Below are 20,102 nucleotides of genomic sequence, written 5' to 3' on the forward strand. Positions count from 1 at the left end.
AAGCTCCTGGGGCTTCATATCATGTTCTCCTTTCCTCTCTCTCAGCCTGAGTCCCTCCCCTGGGAATCTGCCTGTGCTGCTTCCACTGACACTGCTGAGGCAGATGGCCTCTGTCCCCAACCAACTTCCAGAGAAGAGACTGTGTAACAGTGGGGTGTGAGGGCCACAAGGGAGGGAAGAGGAAGAGGGTAACAACAAGTGACGGAGAAAGCTTAAATCATGCACACAGGCTTCTCATAAGAACTTTATTTCTCAAAAAGGGGGCAAGAATCCAAAGTATTAAAATAATCCTCTAATTTTTGTTTTGGAGGGAGAGGACAGGATGACAAAATAATTCATATAAAAATTTCAAGCACAATGGCTGTAGGTCCTTCATCCTGAAACTTGTACCTCCTGTCTGCAGCTCCAGGTTCCAGCCATGTCACAGGTAGTGCCAAGCTCCTGGATTCAGAGGCTTACAGCATCTGGAACGCTTATTTATATTTACTCCACAAATAAATACAAAAGGTCAGTCTTCCTAGTGCAGATGATTCAGTCTATTTTTGTGATTGTTTCTAATGAGAATGCTAAAAAGAGCTGCCTCTCTCTAAATTCCAAATCTTTTCTTTGTGAAGACGACTAAGTGTGAAAGAAAGGAAATGTGGAGACTTATCAGGTACGACTGGCTCTTATAACCACCACATGCCAAGGGAGACTCTACCTCATTGAGGTGATAAAAGGTAAAAAGCGACCATGATTTTTCCATTGCCTTTTATGTGGGGAAACCGCACCTTTCTGTTTCTACCACTGAAGGGAACTGCACTATGTGAAGCGAAGTCCCCCTGCAGCAATTAAGCAAAATCCCTATATCCAGAGCAATTATTTTCTACCTTAAAAAGAAAGAAAGAAAAGGGTGAGCGGCAATGAGAGTCCTTAGCCCAGGCTGATGTTGCCACACGGCCCAGTAAATGCTGAGGGGCACTTTCCAACAGGCAGGCCCTTCCAGGAGGTGGGAGAAAAGACCTGGCTCACCCCCTGAGAGGCTTAAGGTGAGTTTAACTGTGAAGACCGCTCGGAACATGCCCGGCTCTCCTCTGAATGCTTTCAGTTGGTGCTTCTCTGAGGAACAGGGAGGTTCTCGTGAAGGTACTTTAAACTTCCGTGCTCTGAGAAGTCCGAGACCACGTGGTCCCGGCCTCGCAGCAGCCACTTGGTAGTAAGCAGTCCCTCCAGTCCCACTGGTCCCCGGGCGTGGATTCGAGATGTACTGATCCCCACTTCAGCTCCTGTGGAAAAGCACGGATGAGGGTGTGGCTTTCCCAGCCTCTGCTTCCTGACCGCCCGCCAGGTCTACGTCTCTTCCTTCTCACTTGGCCCCCTCTCTCTGCCCTCTCCTGACCCATCCTCCCTGGGCTAGCCTGACTTCCACTGTCCCCATAAACATGTTCTCTGGTTGCTGTGAGTCACGGTCAGGCCCCTTCTTTAAGAAAAGAAGAAGGGGCCTGACCGTGGGCCTCTCTTTTGTATTTTACCCCCAGTCCATTTTGACAATACTACAAGTGCTGTCTCCGATATCTGTCTTGTGTCTGGATGGCGTACCATCATCTGACATTTGGGTATTGTTTCTGGTGTACGACAGTGTATAGAGGTTTCATCTCCCCGAGTATCCTTTAAACCCTAGATGGTGAGGGACATGTTCTAGGTACTCCCTAGAACGCCTAGCTCCCAGGTGCTCACGAGATGGCTGCTGACTACATCAGAGAGCTTTTCATTTTCCTCCCTCCTGCTCCAGCCTCAGACGTGGGGCAGCGGGGCTCTTCCCTGGTCTGCCTTGGTGTTCTGCACCGTGTGCAGTTGAGGCAGGGCTCCTTTGCTCATCACGACTTCACTGAGCAGGCACTGGGCTGGGACCCGGGGATGAAGTGGTGAACAACTGATGTAATTCACGGAGCTTGTATTCTTGTGGGCAAGGTAGCCAAAGAACAGTTCAACAAATAATTCCATGTGGTGATGGGGTGCAGTGAAGGGTGCTGGGATGGAGACTGTGTGGCAGGGAGGCAGCACCCTGGATAGGGTGGTCAGTGGGAGCCTCCCTGAGGAGGTGCCTTTGGCTGAAACCTGAATGAGAAGCTGGCCAGGGGACAGCAGTGGAGAGCCGCTGCGGGCAGAGAGGAGCAAGCGAGGACCCGAATGCAGAGGTGCCTGGGGCAGTGGTCGGCAAGGAGATGGCGACCACCGGCTTCAAATTCTGGGTGAATAGCGTAGAGATCACATGACTTTGGGCAGGTTACCTAACCATCTCTTGCTTCAGGTTTTTCTTTTGGAAAAGGAAGAAAATAATAGAATCCATTATGTAGAACTAAGTGAGATAATGCATGTGATGCACTTAGCACGGTGCCGGAAATATAGCAGATGCTCAATAAATATTATCTGTTACTGTTATTCATGCATTTCACAGGAACTTAACCCAACCAGAGTCTGAGCTTTTGCTCTGAGCGGCTGATGGAAAGACAATGGAGTGGTCTTTGCTCCTCCCCCATCTTGGACTTTCACTTGAAAGCTGGGCACCTCAGCCCTTACAAGTGTGCTATGTCTTCTTCAAGAACATGGAATACAAAGATCAGTGCAAGTGATGTGATAATTAAATCAAACCCCAACACAACAGAAACAGGGAACTAAAAATAAAGAGTCCAATGACTAAGAATAACAGCAAAATTCCCTTTAATAACCTTGAACAATTCAGTGAGAACTATTTCTCTTGGCAGTTCTCTATTCAAACGTTCAGCGGTATTAAAATGTTTTAAGTAGTTGAAATAATTCTCAGATGTGCCACAAATGCCTTACTGGAGCTTTGTAAAATGGTACCCCTGAAAACCAGCGACTGTCTGAGGGCTCCTCATACTACTGGGGGATGGAGAATTTATTACTAATGACGGAAGTGGGGAGGGTGTCTTTGTGAAGCTTTCTATTTCAAAGTCTGCATTAGAAGTCAACCTTGCACCTCTGGACTTACCTGTTTGTTTCTGATGCTCATACTTCAGCCCAGCATAGGTACTAACACCTTCTTTTGTCCTGTCCTCAGGGTGGATTCCTAGCTCTGAGGCAACCTGGCTGTGTCCCTCTGAAGGAGTAAGTCTGCAGCGGCAGTGCTCTCACGCACACCTGTCATAATCCATGCATGCAGACACACTGTGGTCTGCTGTACGTGGCAGAGTCCAGGCTCTGGACTCACGGAAGTCTGGGTCTGAACACCAGCTGCATGACTTTGGGCAAGTTACTTCATTTCTTTGAATCTCAGTATCCTCATCTATGAAAAAGGAAATACAAGTACCTACCTTCTTAGCATGTGAAATACCTAGAACACAGGACTTCTACCAGTTCATGGTAGCTGTTATCATTCTCTCTCATAAACCAACCTTCCCTCGGTATGTCTGCATCGTCTTGATCATGCACGTGACTGTAAAGGCCAGGTGTCTCCTCCACCCTCACCATGCTCCTTGGGGGCCACACAGTGATCCACAAGGGACTCCTTTCTCCCCGACCAGACTCTTTCTTACCCAGTCCGAAGCGGTAGCCATCAGAGAAGCGAGTGCTGGCGTTCCAGAACACACAGGCACTATCCACGTGCTGGAGGAAGAACTCTGCTGTCTTCTCTACAGCATAAAGGGAAGAAATTGAGTTAGGATGGCCCAGGGAGAACATCCCTGCTTCCAGCCACTCAACAGGGCCTGACTGGGGCAGGGCCCAGGCCCCTGAGGTGCTTCCCCACGTATTAAACATGCAGACTTGTGAAAAATCTAAAACAGAAAGAAAGCAAACCAGCTTCATCAGTCCTGTTGTTGAAGGAGTAGGTACCTGGGAAAGACTGGGTTGGAATCCAGATCTCCCTGCAGACATACCCTCAGTGCTGCAATGGCCTGTCTACACTATCTGTTTATAGGCTCTGAGTCAAATGCCAAAGTCTCAACTCCAACTCCACACCCACCAGCTGGGTGACTGCGGACAGGCTTCTGAACCTCTCTGTGCCTGAGTACAATGGGGACTGACAATATCACCCAGCTCCCAGGCTTGCAGAGAGGATAAAATGAACCAACAGCATGGAGCACTCATCCCAGAGCCTAGCAGATGGCAAGTGCTCAAGTATTAACTGTTTTCACTGGTGGTGCTGTGATTCCCCAGTAAACTGACTGGAAGTTCCCTGAGGGGGCCATGCTGGCATCCTTTACCATCGGGCCTCCAGTGCCTGACACCCAGGCTCACCTGTGGAGGGAATGAGTGACTGTAGAGAGTTGGTTTTGCCCTAAACTAGTTGGTTCTGCGCTTAACCTCCTGAACCTTGATTTCCTCAGCTGTAAAATGGGTTTATTTCAGCAACCGGGAAAGACTGCTGCATGGATTAAATGGTAACGCCTCTGAGACAGAGTGAGCCACGTATAAAGTGGAGCGAATCACCTCTTCCCTGCCTCTTCCCTCGGGGCCACTGTGACAACACAGCGAGATAACAGATGTAAAAGCACTCAGCAAACCAGCAAGTGCCGCCCACACCAGGCATTGTTATCAGTCCACTGAGATTACGTTCTCCTGCAGGCTAAGAGGGGCTGAGAGGAGCAGGGTCAGCTTGGAGATCAAGGCAGAAAACGCAGACCCCGCAGACCCCGTGTGCTGCAGCCCCTGCACACTTACCATTCTCTGTGACGATGACGTCCGTGTGCGAGCTGCCGTACTTGTGGATGTGGTCGATGGCCTCCTGCACACTGTCCACCACTTCAATGCACAGTTCCAGGTCCCCGTACTCAGTTCGGAGGGACTTCACTTCGGAGGGGCTGAAGGTCAGATAGGAGGCGAACTTGGGGCCTGCGTGAATCTTCACCTGGGACAGAGGAAGTCCGGGGCAACGACATAAACACAGCAGAAAGAGGCAAGCACACACTCCTCCCTCTGGGATCCAACAGCAAGATGAGCCTGAAGATGACGAGTCCAGGGCTCCTGTGGCCTGGAAACTAAACTAGTCCCTGCTTCCTTTTAGAGGCAGCCTTCCACCCTCCAGGATGCTCTGCTTTGGGAAATGCTGACGGCCACCTGTCAGCAATGGGCCCCCAGGAAAACTGGAGCAGGGATTTCAGCAGGAAGCCTCTGAATGTGAAGAATGTGCAAGGCATTTAATGGGCTACTGACATAAGCCCTTGACTGCTGGCCTTTTACTAAAACGAACACGTGACGAGAAAAATCCCATTCTTAGCATGTGGGACTTAGGCACTGGACTCAGACGGAAAGAGGGAGATGCCATAAACACACTTCTACTCCCTCTGCCCTGGAGAAGTCCTAGGCGTGCTTTAGAGGAAAACAGTACTTGGTTGGAAACCACTTCAAACTGTGGTTAGTCGTTAGATTTCTGACTTTGTCAGTCTGGCCCCATTTCCAGGTTCAGCTCAGGTCCAGATTCTGGGGCTAATCCTGCTTCTGGCTGGAGGAATTTAAGGATGCTGAGGCTGGTCATTGGGGACCCCGGTCACAGTGTGATCCCACTCAGGCCTTGTTCTCCGAGACCTTCCCAGGGCAGCGTTCACGCCTTGATTCTTTAGGGCCAAGCTCTTGACTTGGCTCAAGTCACAACAAACCACATTTGTCATGTCCTCATTGCTCCCAAGGCCTTGAATGTTTTCCTATCTGGGACCACACTTCCTCCAGGCCTGGGGTCCAACCATGTTCCCCAGGGGCTGGAACCCCGTCCACGTGCAAGTCGTCCTCTGGTGTACTTCCTGCACTACAAGGTGCGGAAGTACACATACTGGCTCCTTCTGACTTGAGGGATTTCCAGGCAATGATGAGGATGACTGAGGATATTGTGGGTTTGTCTGAATCAGAACTGGGGGCTTTATTCCTGGATACAGGAGAGCTTTCCTCCTGTCCAGTCCAGGCCAGTGTGCTGCCTGGCATACGTCAGCACTCAAACAGGCCACCAGTGGAAGGTTAGGCCCCAAACGAAGTGATCATGTGATCTAACTCCCTTATAATTTGTGGGGTACCTTTATTTTCATTTTCCAAACTGGGACCATGCCACATTCATAAGCTGACTGAGGTCTTCCTTTTCAGCAAAAGGATGGAAGGGAAGAGACACAAGCTCAGGGTCAAAGCAACGAAGACCAGCAGTCACTTTCTCTACTGCTGTGCTAGTTTACATAATTCTGACATCCGATATTAAAGCCTAAAATGCATCCTGACAGAAAATTTAAGATTGTCCAGTTTCACCTGGAGAACATCTATCTTGCCTGCAATCAGGAATTTAGGATGGAGCATACACTTATACTCAAAACTTACTGGCACTGGTGGCTTATAATCTTAATGACATGGTAAGAAAATAATCCAGAGAGGACATTATACAAACTGCTCACTCCCAAATATCACTGTGTCAATAAGCACATTAATATCGGTAATTGAAGACATCTGTGGAGGAGCAGCTATATATAAATCTTTGGTTTGAAAACATTTCTGCACAATCTTTTCAAATCAAATCCCAACAAGAATGTGTGTTCAGAAACATAAACTGTATGCCACCTGAATAAGAGGTGGCAGGAAAGAGTCCATTCAGTGGGCTGCCACGTGACCTGCTTTATCTTTGAACCCTCTTAACACTGAACACACACCACTTTGGAATGAAGCTACTTGTGTATGGGTTTCTTCCATCCACTAGACTGTCAGAGGCATAGGCATGTCTTACTCACTGTGTACTCAGCACAGAACTTTGTATATGGCAGATGCTCAAAAATATTGCTTCTCACACTTCCTTAAATGGTATGGCAGCTGCTCCCAGTCTGATCCCACAGGCTTCTAAATCTCGGGAGGGAAGACAGGAAGTGATGGACTTGTCCTACCTGTTCCACTCTCAGCATGTCAATGATCTGGTCAAATAATGGTGTTCTCAGCAGATCTCGGTGGATTAACAGAGTCTCTAAAGCATTACAGGCGGCTGGATATTCGCATTTAGAGTCTCTAACTGAAAGAGGAGGACAAAAAATGGTTTTTATTAACATGATCCTGAGCCGCCAAGGACATGACAAGTATTTTGCCTGCATAAAACGGGACACCACTGAGCTCACCTAGTCTGGTGATCTTGTCGACACTGGCCTCTGAGTCCACGTACATGTGGCAGATGCCTTCACTGTGCCCCATCACTGGAATGCCCTTAGCAGCTTTCTGGATGTTTCTGACCAGCTGAGAGGAGCCGCGTGGAATGATTAGATCTATCATTTTGTCTAGGCGGCAAAGATCTTCCACTTCTTCTCTGGTATTCACCTGAAAAGGCAGAGAATAAAAGATAAAGATGAGGGGCTTCCCTGGTGGCGCAGTGGTTGAGAGTCCGCCTGCTGATGCAGGGGACACGGGTTCGTGCCCCGGTCCGGGAAGATCCCACATGCCGCAGAGCGGCTGGGCCCGTGAGCCACGGCCGCTGAGCCTGCGCGTCCGGAGCCTGTGCTCCGCAACGGGAGAGCCCACAACAGTGAGAGGCCCGCATACCGCAAAAAAAAAAAAAAAAAAAAAAAAAAAGATAAAGATGACATCTTCTGATCACACAAAATATGGAAGTAGCAGCATCCCTTTCACAGATAAATGTCTATATCTCCTGAGAACTAAGTCTGATGCTCTGAAAACTTATTCCAAAAACAAGATTAAGGAACATCCCTGGTGGTCCAGTGGTAAAGAATCTGCCTTCTAATGCAGGGGATGTGGGTTTGATCCCTGGTCAGGGAACTAAGATCCCACATGGCACGGGGCAACTAAGCCCGTGTGCCCCAACTATTGAGCTCACGCACCTCAACAAGAGAGCCCGGGTGCCACAAACTACAGAGCTCAAGTGCCCTGGAGCCCACGTGCCACAACTACAGAGAGAAAACCTGCACGCCACAACTAGAGAGAAGCCTGCGTGCTGCAACTAGAGAGAAACCCGAGCAGACCGCACGCCATAATGAAAAGATCCCGCATGTCTCAACAAAGATCCCATGTGCCACAACTAAGACGCAACACAGCCAAAAATAAATAAATAAATAAGGAAAATAAATAAATATTAAAAACAAGATTAAGTTCCTGATCATGGGAATTGAAAGTTGTCCAGCAAATGCTTATCAAACTCTACACATTAGGTCCTGTGCTCTGCATTACAAAACATGCAAGACAGGGTCCCTGCCCTCAAAGAACTCAAGAGTCTGATAGGGAAGACAGGACTACCCTATGACTAGCCATAACACAGGACAGACATTTTTAAGATGCTAGAAGAAGTACAACGTGCTATCTCTGGAAGGTCGAGGAGGTACAGAGTATGCCAGACTATGAAGATCACAAAAGGAAGTGGCTGCTCCGTTGGCTCTCTAATCACAGCCTAATGACATGTTGGTCTTGCTAGGGAGTCACGGTTCTCCACGACTTATGCTGACAACCTCTACCCTGGGATGCTGGCTGGAGTGACTAAAGTGCTTGTGTTAGAACTCTGAGATTATGGACATTTTTTCCTTCCTCTTGATTTTTAATTTCCCCCATATGGACATGTTACTCACAAGAGAAGTACAAATATACACACATGTACAAGAAGGTTCATGGCAACTTTAATCTGCATTGCACCAAACCAGAAACAACCCAAATGTTCATCAACAGAAGAAAGGATAAGCTGTAGTACGTGCATATAAATGGAATACTACACAGCAATAAAAAAGGGAAAAGTACTGCTAGATGCAACAATGAGGATGAATCTCATGGACATGAGAAAGAAATACCTGAACAAAAGAAATACAGATAAAAGAGTGCGTTTTGTATTATTTCACTTATATGAAATTCAAGAATAGGCAAAAGAAATTTAATGTGAAGAAAGTAAAAAGAGAGTGGTTTCCTGGCGGTGGGGTGGGGCCTACTGATGGGGAAGGGCACAAGGGAGACTTCGGGGTACTGGAAATAGTCTGTATCTTGATGCGGGGGGTGGTTATATGCGTGTATGTAAGCGGACACAATTACAGAGCTGTTCACATGTGATTAGGGTACTTTATGTATGTTATACATCAATAAGAAGGAGGAGAGGAGGAAATCTGTCGAATTAAAACTAGGGTATGGAGCAGCTGGGATTGGAGCCCCTACAGCCTGTGCTCTTTCTACCCACTATGTTGCTGTAAGAATAACCCAGCTTCTTGTCAGGGAGCATGTAACAAGGCAGGTTTGTAGACACCCTCCTAGCAGCCAACGGAATCCTGGAATGTTGGAGTGAGTGGGCCTCAAGGGAAAAATAGAAGGATCTGGAGTCAACCTAGGGCCAAATCTAAATTCTGGGTGATTCTGGCTACGTTATTGTACCAATGAGCCTATTTTTCTTCCATCTATAAAATGGACCTAATAATTTTTCTCACAAGGTTGTTGTGAGGATTAAATGAGATAATGAAATGAAAGTGCCTTGCCCACAGTAGGTACTCAATAAAACTATCTAGTACTACAAAACCTCCACTGGACGGTTGAGGAGAGTGACACAATGGTTAAAATAATGACCATAATAATAGTGTTAACAGCATGACCTCATACTTACAAGCTGCATGACGGTTTCCGACAAACCTTCATAAAATGTATCTGTCTGACTTGGCCTAAATCACCACCAGTGAGCAGAACCCAGGCCTCACTCACAGTCTGGGTCTGGTATTCCTGTTGCCTGGGACCTTAAGAATGAAGGGCTAACAGGCATTCTTGTAAATCAGCGGTACCACGACACAGCCGTATGAGAGGGACCTTCCTGAGCCACTCAAGACCCATCTGGGTCAAGGCAGCCCTGCCATTGTCTAATGTCACCGGCACACTGGACCTGCTGCTCCTCCAATCAAACCTGTCTGCACTGGCTTGGCCTTATGTGGCCTAAGCTTTGCTTCAAACACCCAAAGACCTGACCTGGCCCCTCCGGGCCTGACCTGGCTCATTCCCAGGGACCTACCAGCTGTACGGCCTCCTTGATTCCATGGATTGAGAGGGCCTCCTGGGTCAGGAGGTGAAGAATCCGGTTGCTGTGTGAGGCCTCCTTCCCTCCTTTGAGTAACAAGCCATTACCACTTGCGATAGCCAAGGCTGCCACCTGCAGATCAAAGAGGAGAGCAATGAACCAAAGGGAAAAAGCAGTAAAAGTAAGGGTAACATTAGTGCTCGCTGAGCACATTTCCTGTGCCAACCACTGTTAATCACTTTGTAAGGCCTACCATGTTTCATCTTCACAACATTCCAGTGAATTAAGTACCTGTTTTATCCTCTGCTTTACACATAAGGACACTGAAGCACAGAGAAGTTGGTGACTCCCCAAGGTCACACAGCTTATAAGCGGCAGAGCTGGGGGCCTTGACTCCAGAGCCAAAGCCCCGGACCTTAGGAACTCTACTGTACAGCTTCCTTAGCACCATTACGCTGTAACCTGAGTTAAGTGCCCAGGGTCACATGAGCACTCCCCTCTCTGGCCACGGTGGAGGACAGGTGCTCAGCGGCCTCTTGACTCAGGTGTTTTTCCACCTGACTCAGGCTGGGCGGCATCTCTGGCCACATCGTACCCTGGCCCTGTCATTGTTCCGAGAGCTCTAATGGCTGGTGCTGAGACCCTGGAGAGGACTAGAGCTGCCAGCCCCTGGACAGCTGGGGCAGAGACTGCTGGGAGGAAGAAGCAGGCCATCCAGGAGGGGGGTTAGTTACCCTCTTAGAGCCAAGAGCTAATGACACTCACCTGATCATCCAAGGCCTGAAGCTGAACTTTCTGAATGCTCTCAGGATGAATGAAAATCTTCCCGTTTTTGTAATGTATCAAAAGAAACTTTAAAAAACTTGCTTGAACACGTTAATCTCCAGATTAATGGTTCTTAATCCTTTTGTTTTTGTTGCTCATGAACCCCTTACAAAAATTATGTAAACTTTTCCCAGATAAATGCACAAACACACAGCATTCTACATATAACTTTTAGGATTCATGGATTCTGTGATGCCATGTGAGGAACCTCAGCTGTAACTGGCTGAAGAGGAAACCTTTCCCTCATGAAGTATTCGCTAGTATGGATAAAAGGCAGCAGAGAAAACTTCATGAACACGGCCTAAAGAGAGACTTAGGACCCACTTCTACCAGCTGATGGGAGTTCTGCAGTTATCTCTGGGGGTTCTCTGTGAGACAGATATACAGCCAGAAAGGGGCTGAGGACAGACCCCAATGGTATGAGAGTCCCTTGGTGGACCAGCTGGTTTTAGGTCATGTCAGGGAATAGCCTCCACAGAGCATGGGGAACTCCCATGGTCACCTATGCCCTAGCGTAAAAAGGTACTGGTTCTTATTTATTTATTTTTAAAATTATTTTTAAAAAATAAATTTATTTATTTATTTATCTATCTATCTATCTATCTATTTATTTATTTATTTTTGGCTGTGCTGGGTCTTCGTTGCTGCCCGCTGGCTTTCTCTAGCTGCAGCGAGCGGGGGCTACTCTTCGTGCGGTGTGCAGGTTTCTCATTGCAGTGGCTTCTCTTGTTGCGGAGCCTGAGCTCTAGGCACGTGGGCTTCAGTAGTTGTGGCACGCAGGCTCAGTAGTTGTGGCTTGCGGGCTCTAGAGAGCAGGCTCAGTAGTTGTGGCACACGGGCTTACTTGTTCTGCGGCATGTGGGATCTTCCCAGACCAGGGATTCAACCCGTGTCCCCTGCATTGGCAGGCGGATTCTTAACCACTGCATCACCAGGGAAGTCCCTTTTGTTTGTTTTTAAATAGAATCTCTCTGTGAGACTTTGGGGCTAGTGCAAAGAAAAGGCTGGTATCATCCTACTGGACAGTACAGTGGGGAAGTGGTTCCAGATTTCTGGGCGAGAATTTAGGGCAATGAGCAAGACCACCCTCTAATACCACCTTGTACTTCAGAGCATGGCCACTTGGCAAAACCTCTGCCACATGGTTTTGCCTCAATTAGCCTGTGATTTGTCAGATTTCTTAAAGGGGGTCACACGCTAGTTTCCATTAACTACTGAAAGTTCTTTTTCCTAAGAGATGTACCTACAGGAAGCCATCTGCGACACTGATAATAAATGGGTCTTTTTCACATGGGCAAAACCAGCTATTGGATGAATGAGCCTGCAGTAGCTTAGCAGGGACCCTGTGGTCAGGGAACAAAGTGCTCCAGTGAGCTAAGTTTTTGTTTTTGGCCGCACTGCACGGCATGTGGGATCTTAGTTCCCTGAGCAGGGACTGAACCCGCACCCTCTGCAGTGGAAGCACAGAGTCTTAACCACTGGACCACCAGGGAAGTCCTAAGTTTTTTGGAAATGTACTCCCGTGTCATGGCATGGGAGATTCATCAGGGCTGGAGGCCCAGCTCCATCCTTACAAATGTCACAGGAAAATTAACTTCTATAAGCTTCAGTTTCTTCAACTGTAAAATGGACATATGAATTACTTTTTTTAGAATTACCAGAAAAATCAAAAACATAAATTGCCTTAAGCGCAACCTGAGAATAAAGTCTCAAAAATTACCTCTGGGGGAAGGAAGGAATGGCTGGAACTGTCCTACTGCCAAGAAAAGAAAGAAAGGGGTTGGGGGGAAGGAAGGGGAGAGGGAGAAAGGAAGGAAGGAAGGAAAGGAGGGAGGGAGGAAAGGAAAGAAAAGAAAGATATCTTCGGGAGATTTATCTGAGTCCTGAAAAGAAGCTCTTCCTCCAATTCCCTACCCTAATGGCAGGCATTAGTCACATACCTGGGGTAGACAGTCAGGGCGAGATTCAAAGATGACCAGTAGAACTCCAATTGGGACAGTCACTTGTTCGAGCTCCAAGTCTTTGGCAATTCGGGTCCGGCGCAAAACCCGCCCCACGCTGTCCTGTGAGGAGGCTGCGATCTGCCGCAGACCGATAGCCAGGCTGTTCAGTTTAGACGTGGAAAGGCTCAAACGTTTCAGCAGAGGAGCTGCGAGTCTCCCTGAAGAGGTGTGAAGAGCACATGATGAAGCGGTAGACCTGGGCGGGCTATGGCTGTTTTACTGAACACATGGCACTGTGTTAGGAACAGACATGGAACTCAGGGGGTGTCAGGGAGACAAGGACATGTCATTTACACAGCTTTTCTGGGAGGGGCAGTTGGGCAGTATACATCATCATGTAAAGGTATGGACACACCCACGCCCTTGGTGCCAGCAATTTCGGTTCCAGAAATTTGTCATTTGTATCAGCAAACCTGCATGTAGTGAGGATACTCATCACAGCATTTCTATTATAGTGGGAAACTGGATTCTACCTATAGATTCAGCCAATGGGGTACAATGCAGTTACTATAAATAAATGTCTATATTTACTGATATGGAAAGCTGTCCAGGATGTAGTTTGTGAAAAAGGCAAACTATAAAACAGCATGTATGACATCACCCTAGTTATCACACATTGTATATACATGTGCAGAGAGATGTCGGAAAGCATCAAGAACAGTGATGATCTCTGCCTATCTTTCTGCGTTATTTAAATTTTTTATAATGAGTGAATTATTTTTATAAGCAGAAGGAATAAAGAAGTTTTCTTTTGAAATAAAAACTTAAATAGAATTATGGTAAGTTCATATACAGAATTTTCTTTAAATTTGCATATAACAGCATGCACAGTGTGATCCTCTCTCTCTCCACACACACAAACACACACATACCCAGGAAAACCATTTGGAATCATGTATCACAAATCATTACTATGGTTAATGTTGAATGATATTATGAAGAATTTCCCCTTCTTTTTTATAGTCACAACCACCAAGACAAAATTATAAAAAGACTTCTACTTTGGAGGGGAGGAGCCAACCTTATATTAAGAAAAAAAATTAAACCATAATTTTATCAACCAATTACATCAATTTAATTAATTTTCTTCACTTCTCCCCATGTGCTAAAAATCATTTTAATTGTAGTGCATATTAAATATTATACTCTAGTTTTTCACCTCAACGCACGTACATTTTCCATGTTGCCAAAATTATTTTAATTACCACTAAATATTCCATTGAGTTGATACAGTTCAATGTACATGACTGTACCTATGTTATTAGACACTCAGGTTGTTTCCAGTTTTCAATGGTATAAATAATCCTGCTCTAAGAAACTTTATATACAGAGCTATTTTTTCCCCTTGCAATCTTTTCTTAGGGATAAATTTCCTGAAATGGGCTCACGGACTTAAAGGTGATTACCACGCTTGTGTATACCTGAGACTTTGTTCTTAAGCCATGTGTGTCTTTGCGGATTTCCAGAGAGAGATAACTGGGATCAGAAGTCAGAGTTCTACCAACAACTAGGTGTGTGACCTTGAGCAGCAGCTTTAACCCCTGTGGGTCTTAATTCTTTTAACTTAAAGAACTGGATAAGATGACAATAATAGTAATAAAGATTTCTTCCATTTATTTAAATTTTTTATGGCTTTCCAATACTGCAAAAATTCAAAAGACCAGATGTAAAGTCTAAAGCAAGTTCCAAAGTAATGGCTCAAAAATGTTTTAAGGAATGAAAATAATGTTGATAAGCCCTGCAAGGTTTCTTTAAAGGGAACACCACTAATTTGGATGTTCAATTTGAGGCACATTTATTCACAAGAAAAGGAAATTAAAAACCCCGTAAAATCAACCCCCATTATTTTAGGGTGGAAAAGACAGAGAATTAAGAAAAGGAGAGAAAGATGAGGGCCTACCTGACTCCACATATTTAGCTGTCTTCAATGAGAGTTCAGCCATCTCACTTATGCTACCATTAGCACCTCAAGGGCATTTCTAGATGGCAGACTACATACTGGTTAAGGAACTAGGAGATAAGCTATCTTTCAACACAGGCTGCACAAACTATTTCCACAACTATTTTATATGCACTGTCCATCTGGGTTTCGTTCCCAGATCTGCCACTGGCTGTATGGTTTTAGGCATGTAACAACTTCTCTCCGCTTTAGTTTTCTCCTCTGTAAAACAGGGATAATAAATAGTAGGTACCTTATAGGTACCATGTTCTGAAGAGAAAATCAGATCCTGCCTTTTAATCCCTTAGCATAATGCCCAGAAACACAGAAAGGCCTCAGTAAATGTTAGCTGCTATTAGCTTAATGTCTAAAATAGTGAGGTCCTCAATCTTTTTCTTTTTTGTCTTGAAATTGCCACAGTAGCCATGGCTTGTGACTGTGGGGAATGGAAGGAAAAAGCCCCTCAGTGGGTGGGGGGTGGGTAGGTGTTATATGGAATATCTGAGAAAAGGAGTGGAGGTAGTATGTGTACTTTGAAAACTCCCAACGAATACCAGCCACCAACCCTCAATAAAAATGATGTATACAGTATGTAATTTCTTCCATAACCATCTTGACTTTAGGCAGACTATAAGAATTATTAGTAAAACAAAGAATAAAGCCCAAAATAAATCTCTCTATAACTAAGTTGCCTGGTCTTTACCTTCTGCCTCCTCCAAGTCTTTTTTGTTGGCTAACAGGATCTCATCTCGCTGGTCCGTCAACAGATCAGCCAGATGATGGATAATCTCTGCTCTCTAGGAAAAAAGGTAAAACATTAAAACAAATAAGCAAACATGTTACCCCATAAAGAACGCACACCACACTTTTAAACCTACTCTTCTGAGTGTGCCAGGCCTTGCTCCTAAATCCCAGTCATCAACTACTGAAACCTCCTTACTTCACTCATTCGTTTCCCACCACTGCTCCCCTCATTTTTCCTTCCTCTCTCACTACTAACCTCCCCATTTCTTCTCACTTTTCTTCCTCTTTTACCACTCTTGATCATGATGATTAGCAAACCACAGCCTTGTGGTGGGGGAGAGGGTATGACGAATTTTTCAGTTTGTCCATGAGACAGGCACCTGCACTTTGAATCAGCATGACATACACATCTCACCTATTTAATAGCACCAGCTGTAAAGCTGATTTCCCACGTAAGTTTTTGCATCTAGTTCTTCTTTTTCGACAATTATTTATTAAATGAATTCAGTCAAAGGGGAAAAACCCAGTCCTGGATGCTGGAGGAGACCCCAATCCTTACCCACCTAGATAAGGAAACATGGCAAATCAGAGTAGTGATTACTAAAGGAGTAAAAGAAGTGATTTAATAGAGAGAGAAGCTAGGGTTCTCCTGGGCTTTCCTTTTCCTACTTGTAGTTATTTAAAATTTTCTTCTCCCTTCTCAGGCCAAAGTACTCCCCGGAAGAAACCTATATACATCACTTTCAAATCCAGCCTCAACACCACAACCCTTGGGAAGCCAGCACCCTGCTTCCACCTGACCTTCTCACACTTCATCGTGTCTGCTACTTCAACTGACTAAGTCACTGTGGACAGGGCAGGGCTATGGAGCAGGCTCTGAACTTCCATCTTCTAGGTAATCTTGGTGATTTGGATGAGGTGGGAAAAGTTACTCTCCTACATTTCCCTGCCCAGTATGTGGCAGGATTTGGAAGCCTCTCTGGTCTGATTTTCATGATACTTTTGATCAAAACATCATAGTGATGCAAAGCTACCTTAGGCTTCAAGCCTATACAAGACAATAGGGAAAATGAAATTTAGAAAAAGAAAAAAGGCAGAACAAATCTGAATCAGAGTTGTAACTCAGATATAACTCTACAGGACTCGAGGAATGAAGGGGGAAACATCGGGCTTGACTGTGTACTAAACCTCACAGTTATGACTCACTCTGAAAACTAACAAAACTATCAGCTAGGGTTATTACCTGCTCAGGTTCCAAAGTGGCCAACATCCTTCCTCCTGATCGAGCCATTTCTCCCTGCTGCTCCACGGTAGGGCCTGCAAGAGCATTTGCAAACATCAGCTCACGGTCAGCTCACTGCCCCCTCACTATCCCAGACGTGCACGGGCTCCTTGCAGGCACACAGCACATGCTCAGGGTCTTGGCGTGCTTTTTTCACATCCAGATATCACTCTGACCAATAAACTGGCAGAAGAGCATACCAGATTAACTCAGGCAGAAACACAAGAACCTGTCTGCATTTGTGGGGCAGACAATATAATTTATGTCTTCTAGAGTTCTGCTCAATTCCACTTTGGCTTACATTTTCGAATGTGTTTGCATTTCTGAATGCAGATTATATGGCAGTGCTATCTTTGGGAACACCTGAGAGAGCACATACTGTTTCTTGTGCATCTTTGCATCTCCAGTGTTCATTAGTATCTGGCATCCAGCATGGGCCTAGCAAATGTTTCCTGAGAAAATGGATGCTGATATTCTTTCACTTAGTGATTTTAGTGAGAACAGGAGGCCTAGTTAGGCAGGTTAGATAAGTTTTACAAAACCAAAGTAGAATCCAATTTTGCAAGCAGTGTTCGAAACTATACCATATTTCATAATGTTAGCACATGAATTTTGTTAAGCTCTCCTCCCAGAGGGAGAGCTCAGTGTTCAGACCCATCTAGGCCATGGAGTTACTAGCAATCATCCACAGACCATGGGACTCTATGAAGAACTACTTACCTGCAGGCTTTACTTCGGAAAAGAAGGTGCCAACTTTCTTTCCCTCCACAATGTCTGTGATGACATGCCCAGACACCTTCGGGTGGGTCCCATTGGCAATGACCACAGAAGTACCACCTTGCAAAGCCCAGAGGGCTGCTTTCACCTAACGGGAGAAGTTAGATCCATGGATGAGATTCAGACCTTTGTAGGGTCTAGGCCCCTGCACTTTAAACACGCAAAAACATAGAAAATACAACGTGATACTGAGCAATTTAATTATCTGTAGGAAGGTTCTGCACAGTTCAGAAGCTCTCAAGACACGCCCAGCCCATGCACTCTTCCCAACCCAACCCTGCCATGTGTTGTCTAAAGATAAACCAATCTGCCCCTTGTGCTCAGCGTGTTCTCTAAAGACTCTCTAGTACTGGGACGCATAACTTCTACATTGGACTTATTGTGCCAGCTTGCAGCGTCCAGCTTGCTGCTTGCCTGGAATCTGATCGTGAGCACTCTTGGGCTTTTGTACCTGGGGTTCTTGTCCTCCTCTCTGCCATTGCTACGTATGATTCTGTACCTAAAGGGTATAACTTCTTAGAACAATTAATGGGAGAGAAGAACTTTTTAAAGGTTTCATCAAGAAATATTTGAGCTCTGGGGCTTCCCTGGGGGCACAGTGGTTGAGAATCCGCCTGCCGATGCAGGGGGCGCGGGTTCGTGATCTAATATTAACACTTAACACTTAGAGGATTTATGAATTATGAAAATATATAGACCCTGCCCTTGAGGAGGTTATAATATGAACACACGCTTAATATATTAATAAAAATACATAGAAAGACATGACTAAATATAGTACACAATATGCATTAAACCTGTATTTAGATATGTGTATCTTTAAGTGTGTATGTGCATCAGCCCTCAATTACAAAAGTAAGAAGGATAAAATACAGTTTGGTTTTTAAATTGTTACAGGCAATAAAGGCACCAGATTCTTACCTTGGCTTCCATGCCACCCATTCCCACTCTGGACTTGGTTCCGAATGTCACGGACTGCTGATCACCGGGATAAAATATATCAATGAGCTTTGCATCATCTGACCCTGGGGGGTTGTCAAAGAGGCCTAAAAAGTGGACAAGAGTCGGTAATGCTGTTTAACAGAAGTGAGCATCCCCCAAGACAGACCTCCACAGGGACCTGCCAACTATAACTACTCTGTACTCAACTCATCCAGATAAATTCTGCTATTCCACCAGCTCAAACAAGAAAAGAGGTCAAGGGATTCGTGGAGTCTACTCACACTGAAAACCAGCTCCGGGAGGACGCACCTTACATACTTTTATAACTTTGCCTGATGAATGAATGTTTGCCAGCAACAGAGCACGGCCATATCCCTGGCACAGAATTTACTGGCCCTGCCCACAGTCTACAGGGAAGCTATCCTCACCTTTGCCATTTCTACTATGATGCTGAACCTTAAGGATGCAACTGAAAAAGATGAGTGGCTTTTTCACAAACAGTGCAGCAGCTGTATACTGTTTAATGTGACTCTTTCCAAGGGCATGACATATGGAACAGGTTCTCATTAACTCTCACAGTCACATTATACTCCCCACATTATGGGTAAGCCTTTCTGAAGGTTAGGCTGAGTCAGCAGAAGAGCGCATGACTCTTGGCTTTCAGTCTGGATTTGTCACCACAAAGCCTGTGTCCTCTTTATAGCTGAGTAGCGTGACATAAAATAAGAGGTACACAAAATGTTACATGCATACCATCCGAGATTAAAAATCCTCACAATTTCACTTCAAAAAGGAATGTGTCTGAGCCTTAAAAGGGGAAAAGAGGGCCTGAGAAAATGGAGTCATGTCAAGGTCTAAGAGGGACACAGACAGGGAGGAACTGCTAGTGGTCAGGAACTGGCTGAAGGACATTTTAGGCAGTGATGTTTTTGGGTTTTAAGTTACTGCTTTTCCTGTGCTAAAATATACCCCTGTGCTCCACTGTTCCAAATCATTTTTAAAAAATTAATTAATTAACTAATTAATTAATTTTTGGCTGTGTTGGGTCTTCGTCGCTGTGCACGAGGTTTCTCTAGTTGCGGACAGTGGGGGCTACTCTTCGTTGCAGTGCACGGGCTTCTCATTGTTGTGGCTTCTCTTGTTGTGGAGCACGGGCTCTAGGTGTGCAGGTTTCGGTAGTTGTGGCACATGGGCTCAGTAGCTGTGGCACACGGGCTTAGCTGCTCTGTGGCATGTGGGGTGTTCCTAGGCCAGGGCTCGAACCCGTGTCCCCTGCACTGGCAGGCGGATTCTTAACCACTGCGCCACCAGGGAAGCCCTATTCCAAATCTTTAACACAACCGTGCCATGTGCATCCTTAGGAGAGTAAGTGAATCAGAGCAGTGAGGACATTAGTGTCCAGCGCATAACAAAGTAGTGCAAACCACGAGCAGCAATTACAGGGAGAGAGAAATAACCTCTCACAACCCCTATCCGCCTCAACCCAGCACCCCACAGTTCCCAGGGTCTTCTGCTGGGTTCATCTCAGAAGGCACTATGCTATGAGACCATGAGTAGTACTGGACAATTCTAAGGCAAACCCTCAGAGACACCTAGGAGTTCCTAGCATTCTGATATTCTGCCTCCTCCTCTTCTTTATAGCAGCTCTCA

The 20,102-nt window shown here is 45.8% G+C and overlaps 1 protein-coding gene across 3 annotated transcripts in view; it reads right to left on the reverse strand.

Moving 5' to 3' along the window:
* Positions 1-234: 234 nt before the first annotated feature.
* Positions 235-20,102, reverse strand: part of ALDH18A1 (aldehyde dehydrogenase 18 family member A1) — a 46,266-nt gene continuing 26,398 nt past the window's right edge. For 2 of the 3 annotated variants that reach the window (XM_024750686.1, XM_024750687.1), the window contains 11 exons: positions 18,432-18,556; positions 17,454-17,598; positions 16,695-16,768; positions 15,411-15,504; positions 12,706-12,926; positions 9,935-10,072; positions 7,077-7,272; positions 6,852-6,973; positions 4,663-4,849; positions 3,537-3,632; positions 235-1,265 (listed from right to left, as the gene is read on the reverse strand). In XM_024750686.1, the coding sequence (XP_024606454.1) occupies positions 1,084-1,265; positions 3,537-3,632; positions 4,663-4,849; positions 6,852-6,973; positions 7,077-7,272; positions 9,935-10,072; positions 12,706-12,926; positions 15,411-15,504; positions 16,695-16,768; positions 17,454-17,598; positions 18,432-18,556 (1,580 nt within the window). In that variant the 3' untranslated portion in view covers positions 235-1,083. The remainder of the gene's footprint in view (positions 1,266-3,536; positions 3,633-4,662; positions 4,850-6,851; positions 6,974-7,076; positions 7,273-9,934; positions 10,073-12,705; positions 12,927-15,410; positions 15,505-16,694; positions 16,769-17,453; positions 17,599-18,431; positions 18,557-20,102) is intronic. The other variant, XM_024750688.1, reaches the window with a different exon arrangement.

This window comes from Neophocaena asiaeorientalis, unplaced genomic scaffold (genome assembly GCF_003031525.2).
Source record: "Neophocaena asiaeorientalis asiaeorientalis breed wild unplaced genomic scaffold, Neophocaena_asiaeorientalis_V1.1 scaffold807, whole genome shotgun sequence".
NCBI classification, from domain to species: domain Eukaryota; kingdom Metazoa; phylum Chordata; class Mammalia; order Artiodactyla; family Phocoenidae; genus Neophocaena; species Neophocaena asiaeorientalis.